Source organism: Megalops cyprinoides, chromosome 2 (genome assembly GCF_013368585.1).
Source record: "Megalops cyprinoides isolate fMegCyp1 chromosome 2, fMegCyp1.pri, whole genome shotgun sequence".
Classification (NCBI taxonomy): domain Eukaryota; kingdom Metazoa; phylum Chordata; class Actinopteri; order Elopiformes; family Megalopidae; genus Megalops; species Megalops cyprinoides.
Genome location: NC_050584.1, coordinates 29581556 through 29588634, shown reverse-complemented (window position 1 = coordinate 29588634; position 7079 = coordinate 29581556). Strand labels below are relative to the sequence as shown.

Sequence of the window (7079 nt, the reverse complement as noted above, 5' to 3'; positions counted from 1 at the left end):
AAACCAGCTGCAAGTACAGCCACCCTCCAGCTGCTGAAAACTCCTGCTCTCCAGCCAGATTTGGATTTAACAGGCCTTCAAAGAGGCAGGAGCAGCCAGTTCACCAAAGGCTGGTTCTGAGACACAGACAATGACTGCAATTACAGTCAACAATTAAACAATTAACAGGTTTAAATGAAATTATAACGTTGAGCTCATAAGGTTGAAAACTGAAAGACAAGATCCTCATACACACTCAAGCACAGTTACACAATTAACAAACAAACAGTTCGAAGGGGTGGGGGTTTGCGGGCTCTCCTTCACGGTCCTCCCTCTATCCGAGCCCTGATTGGTCAGGGAGAGTTTGATTTATGCCAAGCTCCTGATCACAGATAAGCTTCTGATTCTCCTCTGGCTCCCATCTTTGTCACAGTGTCAGCACACCTGGGGGGGGGGGGGGCGGGGATACAAGGTGATAGCTACTGTAATATTACATACAACAGGTAATGGCCTCTGTGGTATTTTAGATCATGGCCATTATAATACTGCAAACAGTAATCTACAGTCTATAGTGTAGAACAGTGTTTCTCAATCCTACTCCTGGAGCCCCCCTGTCCTGCATATCTATCCTTGCTCCAAACACACCTGATTGAAATTGGTGTGATGCTCTTGATTAAATCAGGTGTGCTCAGCTAATCAAAAGTGCCACTGATGAGTTCAGTCAGGTAGGTAGAGCAGGGAAAGATGGAAAACGTGCGGAGCAGGGGGCCCCAGGAGCAGGATTGAGAATAAGTGGTGTAGAATGACAGCAACACATACTCTTCTGTCCTTTTCTTCCTCCTCCTCTTTCCTTCTCCATCATTCCCAGGAGACCCTCCTCTGCTTTGTTCTGGAAAAATATGAAATCAGATATTAAACTCATCCTCAACATAATCAGAAAGACTTCACTTTCCACTGAGTCTATGTCAGACCCCCAGGCATGAATGAGAAAGAGTGAAGTGACTGCATCTTGATCTAAATCACTGTAGTGCTCAGAACACAATAATAATGGTAGTCTAATGGAATAAACATATGACTTACTGCAGTAAGTCCAGATCTTCAGGGTGGCTATGACGGTGCATGTGATGTAGACCAGAGCAACAGCAGATTTCAGCAGCATATACAGAATTACACTGGAAAAGATGTATTAAATGTAAAACTTGATCTTTTTCACACTCTTATTTACACTTGTTGAAACCTTGTCTAGTTTTGCAATATCTGAGGGACAGGCACAATTGAAAATCAAATCTGGTCTACACTGGTCACATTTCCATGTGTTTCTATGTGTCCACTGCTAATATTTCACATGTTCTGCTGAACTGGTTCAGAGACCCTCTGGTTTGGATATCTGTTTGAATGCCAAACAATCGATACAGCAAAGCGGTTCAGGAGACCTCAGTGGCCATGCAGCTAAAGTTGACGCGGCTACTTCAGGATAGAGCCGTAGCTATCAAGCGATAATACTTCAACACGCACTGGCAACACTTCAGATACACAAACTAACTAAGAAGAGTTAGGTAGATCACTAGTGACAAGGCTTCCAACTACATTGATAAAATATTAATCTAATTTTCACTCATTTTTGTGCTTACCTTTGCCAGGCTTTTATAATGTCTTTCACTCATTCACATTTTTGTCGCTCTTGCTCTGATGTTAGAGGAGAGCAAGGGCACTAAAGTGCTAAGTCGTTTCCAGCGAAGGTACAATGAGAATCACCTGTTGTGCAAATACTCTGTAGTTCATTCCAACGATTTTGATTTAACTGTCAGACTTACTAACTACGGTAAGATCTAATTATCGACAGAATGCATTACGATACACGGTTGTCATTTAGCAGACGCTTTAGTCCAGATGTTTATTGAGGCAATTCTGGATCTTGCCCAAAGGTGCAGCAGCAGTGCCCCATTGGGGAATCAAGCCAGCAACCTTTCGGTTACGAGCCCTGCTCTTTACCACAATGCTACAGTGCTGCCCCATACCCACTGAACCATTACAAGGTTGCATCATTATAACAGCAATATTTAATGAGATGCACTTGAATATTGCTAAAAAGAAAAACCCAAAGAGACATTAATGCTTTACCTTCCGTATACATCCTGCGCTGTCTCGTAAACCAAGGCTGTAGGAGCAGATGAAGCATGCACGAAGTCAGTCTAACATTCTGGGGTTCAGTTTGTTTTCAGCTGTATGGCCAAAGTGACAGCATTGCTAGATTTATCTCACGCCGCAGTCACAAAGAGACATTTTCATGTAAAACGAAGTGTTATAGTGAAACTTTGAAATTTATACTCTCTGGTATAATTGCGTACATAGGCAATGGCTTTACATTGAAATTCACAGCTAAAATGGCTACATGATCAGATAATCGATATATGGCATTATTCAGCATTTTCAAAGATGCTCATTCCTTACTTGTTGCATTTCTGTGTGTGACAGTGATATGAACAGGAAACTGCTCCTCTCCTGCAGTGCACCAGTACCAGCCTGTGTCCTTCCTCTCCAGTCGCCTCACTGTCACAGTCAGCACTCCTCTTCTGTCATCGCTGACCAGCACAGATGCATGTTGGGATATCCCAGTTCCCCCTGCTGTCAGACAGGAGCTCCTGTCCCAAATCCTGCACCACATCTTTACACTGTCCCTGAGGCTGTCGCTATAGAGACACTGGATGCTGACACTGCCCCCTTCCTCACCCACCACTGTGTTGTTCAGCACCGACAGACCAACAGAACCTGAACACAGAGACAGTGTCAATGGAAGAAAATCAGAGCAGGCATAATGATGTAAAGGTAGGAGGGAAAGCTGTGTGTGTAAATTCTAATCTGCAGAGTGCATCTTATTTTAAACAGTACTTCAATCAAGACTGCAGTTACCTTTGTTGACATTGAGATGCACATTTGCTCTGTCCTCTGCTTTCCAACCAACCCTCACTCCACACCAATAAGAACCACTCTCCCATTTCTCAAGGTTCCTCAGGGTCACTGTGAAGACCTGCTGGGCGGGGTCATCTGTGATTGACACTTGTGCTCTCTGTGGATCGGTAGAGCGCACTATGATAGAGCAGAGGCTCCACATGCTTCCTTTGCACCAGTATTTCACATGGTCTTTATACTTCTGATCATAGAAACATGGGATGGTAACAGACCCTCCTCTCTTTACTGATAGCCTGCTCACTGTCTTCATTCTCTGAATACCTGCGAGATGAACATTGCAACATTTTTTGTCTTTATCATATTTTCTGTGAGAAACAAACTTGAAATCTCTCAAAAACAGTCACTTTTGATTGAAAGAGATGAAAAAGGGTTTTTGCCATCACACAAGTCTGTCTCACAATAATTGTGTTTCTTTTTATAACTTGTGTAACACTAACGTAATGTGATGTAATGTAACATGTAATGGCATAACATTGAATTATAATTTCCAGTAAACAATAGTTTTGACATTGAGGTTTTACACAGAAACACTTCCTGGTATACAGTTTAAAAGTAGGTCCAGTTGGATTGAATTGCCATCCTACACTTACAGTAATAAATCTTTGAGAAAGCTCACCAGTGACCTCTAAGGCAAAGGGGGCACAGTCATCAGATTCTTTTTGCTTGCTGGTCTCCACTCCACACCAGTAGGTGGCAGTGTCTCCCTTCTGTAGGTTCCTCATGGTCACAGTGAACAGCTGCTGGGAGGGGTTATCTGTGATTGACACATATCCTGCTCTCTGTGGAGAGTCAGTGCGCACTAGAACAGAGCAGTTATCCTGATAGTTGCCCTTGCAACAATATTTCACATGGTCTTTATATTGCTGATCGTACAGACAGGGGATGGTGACAGACCCTCCGATCTCTACAAATTGCTTCTTCACTGTCCTTGTGGAGCGTGTACCTGTAGTGGAGAACATTGTGTCAGTCTGGAGTAGCATTCACAATGAGTTTTAAATAATGTGCCAAATCAGCTCTTTAATATGGAAAGAGCACACCTGATGCACAACAGAAAGAAACTGTGTCTCAGTTCTGCTCATACTGGATAGAGTCCAGTCTGTCACTGCTGTTAGGGACAGATTACATGTGCTGCCGCTCATCCCCTTACTGAGATCCCTCCACTGGCTCCTGATCGCAGCCAGGATCCACTTCAAAACCTTGACTCTCACCTTTTCTGCTGCAAAAAAGACTGCCCCAACCTACCTCCAGGACCTCATCCAACCCTACGCATCCGCTTGACAACTTCGCTCTGCTACATCCGGACTCCTCGCTCCTCCCACCATCAGAACGAAAGGCTCCTCACAACATTACTTTTCCGTCATTGCCCCCCAATGGTGGAATTAACTCCCCACCGCCCTGAGAACAACTCCTTCATTCCCACCCTTCAGACGCGGGCTGAAGACACACTTCTTCAGACTCTACCTGGGCTGACACCCTTGCCATTTCGACCTTGTAAATCTAAGATTCTTGGCTTGTACTTGTAACTCTATCTCTTACCTTGTATTTGTAGCACGTTTTTGCCTAGGTAGTATAGCGGTACTTTATTGTCCCAGTGATTGTATTCAATATATGTAACCTTAGATCAGATTAGTTCTGTCTTGCTACACTGACCTTGTGCTCAGCTTCAGCACTATCTGCATTGTATGACCTGTACACATCTTGCCCTTGTGCCTGTGCCTGTTTGCCCACTGTATGCACTTTTGTACGTCGCTTTGGATAAAAGCATCTGCTAAATGAATAAATGTAAATGTAAATGTAATGTGCCAAAACAGAACGTCCTCTGTGTTCTCTGTGATTATAAAGAGGCGGCAAAGCTTTATATAGATGTGATTCAGTGCTGAGTGACTTATGCAGCAGATATACCACCCGGCAGTCTTCTGCTGCCTGAGCAGGAATGGGCTTGGGTAGTGCTTGGATGGAAGACCTCCTGGCAAAAACTGGTGTCTGTTGGAAGTTTTGCTGGTGAGCCAGTAGGGGCAATGAGCAATGCCTATGGAGAAAGCTGTAACATCTCTCAGATGATATATTAAACTGTGGTTGTTGTGTACCCCATGGTACTTATCACAGAGAATAGGGCGGATTCCCTGTACTTATTGATAAAATGTATTTACTATTTGTTTGTGTAGCGGACAGCCTTAGTTTGGGATCTCAGTGCTTTCCTCCATAGCAGAGCAGCGCAGAACTTCTCATGAACCAAGGTGTCTGGGTGTCAGAATCTGCTTTTGGAATTAGCTGGAATCAGACACCCCACTGTGTCACTTTGTATCTGACAGTAGGGGTATTTCAGTCAGGTAATGCACAATTGTCACAGAAGTTTAAAGAAATAAACTACATATACTGTACAGTGAGACAAATATCTTCAACAAAGTTCAAGCTGCACCACACAGATCAGCATGGCCTAGAGATAGCTGTTATTGCTTAATGTCATTAGTGAAACAGGTTTCCACCCTTTCATTTCCTCAGTTGCTGGGAAGAAAGAGATGAGGTAAGACATGACATCTTGCACATTCTCCAGATGAGCATTTGAAGTTAACCTAAAGAATAATTTGTCTTGCAAATGCATATCTATTGCAATTGAATACACTCTAGTTATATCCCTCCTGTTATTTTATCAAAATCATGCACAAGTGTGTTGTGAATTGTTCTTGCTCTAACTGATAATGAGCTGTAACATTCCTGTAGCAGAAAGCATGTCATTTTATAGTGTATGGGTTAACCCAGTGCCACGTTTTCTCAGGTAAGTTGCCAACTGCATGTATTTCTTGAAAAAGATATCTTGAAAAAGATAACTAAAAAAGTTTGTTTGGGTCTACAATGATATTTTACTATGCAATTATAGAACATGTTCAATGTTTTTTTTCCATTTTATAGAAAAAAACCCACAATGTAGTCCTCTAGCAGTTTGCGCAAAGACACAGACAGTGGAATGAAGGCACTCAGATAACAGAGAGAAGATGCTGACAGATGGTCAGTATACAGGAAAAAAGTGTAAACCAGGTAGCCTCGAAAATGCACCATGTTCACTACATTTGTTGCTTTTCTTTTAAGTCTTTAGAGTTACTTGTGTTTTACCATTACTTGTGCATGTCGCTTTCCACATTCCACATTAGTCACATACAACAGGAAATGTGTTTCTTTAAAAAAAAAAAAGTACCAGCATTCTGCCCAATAGATGTGGCAGCTTCCAGCCAAAGGCACTCCTGAGTGACCTTTGACAAACAGCAGCAGAGAGACAAAGGTACAGCTGCCCATCTCATCAGGCAATGTCTTCATTTTCCAAAATAGGTAACAAGTACAGCTTTGTATTCATGATTGATGTGCTGGCTACAAAAATCAATAGTTATTGATACATTTTAAAACCAGTGTGCATTCTGCTGAACAAAGCATAAGGCCAAACAAACTAGACAACCTGAATATTCAGATTAAAAAACAGTAACATGTAACACTAACATCCAACTCTAACATTTAAAGTAGTACAGCATTTGTAGTTGAGTGGGGACAATGGGAAGATCAGATAAACCTCATTCCCATTTGCATCAATGCTATGTATTCAGAGACAGAGGGCCTTACCCTGGAGCAGAGTGACGAAGAGGAGGAGGAAGAGGAGAGGAGCCATGTATGTCAGACACCAGCACTCTGCAGACTGTCACTTTCTGCTCCTCTGTGACATCCCTGTATCTTTGACTTCCTTCCTCTGTTCTGTCTCAACTCAGAGCCACACACGTATGTGAGTTCACTCCCGTATACATACACACACACACACCCACACACACACACACCATCACTTGCACATATGTATATGAATGCGTAAAGCAGTGTAAAACAGCAATTTCCAGATGTGGGTCTTCTGCTCACAGACTGAGGCGGAGGAAACTCTCGGCAAAAAAAAGACAAGCTGAATCTTGTGCACATGACAGCACTGTGTCCTGCACATTTACAGTTACAACCACATCCTAAATAGCACGGCCGCATCAACCGGCTGCACTGGACAAAATGCCAGCACTTTTAGGACAGAAACTTCAATCTCCATCATATTGTCCTTTTCCCTGACTGCTCTGACACCCAGGTCCCAAAATGACTGCACTACCCAC

General features: G+C 42.9%; 1 protein-coding gene across 1 annotated transcript; it reads right to left on the bottom strand.

Moving 5' to 3' along the window:
* Positions 1-283: 283 nt before the first annotated feature.
* Positions 284-6614, bottom strand: LOC118770176 (polymeric immunoglobulin receptor-like). Its single transcript, XM_036517692.1, has 8 exons — positions 6559-6614; positions 3566-3892; positions 2890-3210; positions 2431-2748; positions 2101-2137; positions 1060-1151; positions 799-868; positions 284-423 (listed from the first exon to the last, which is right to left on the bottom strand). The coding sequence occupies exons 1-8, from the start codon at positions 6602-6604 to the stop codon at positions 366-368; spliced, it is 1269 nt and encodes a 422-aa protein (XP_036373585.1). The 5' UTR covers positions 6605-6614; the 3' UTR covers positions 284-365.
* Between the last annotated feature and the right edge of the window lie 465 nt (positions 6615-7079).

What these genes read in the sequence shown, in the direction of transcription:
- LOC118770176 (XM_036517692.1), bottom strand. Translation starts at nt 6,604, where the DNA reads ATGGCTCCTCTCCTCTTCCTCCTCCTCTTCGTCACTCTGCTCCAGG. An exon ending in CTTTGCCTTAGAGGTCACTG is followed by an intron (nt 3,211 to 3,565) that starts GTGAGCTTTCTC and finishes TTCATCTCGCAG; the next exon opens with GTATTCAGAGAATGAAGACA. An exon ending in GCATCTCAATGTCAACAAAG is followed by an intron (nt 2,749 to 2,889) that starts GTAACTGCAGTC and finishes CTCTGTGTTCAG; the next exon opens with GTTCTGTTGGTCTGTCGGTG.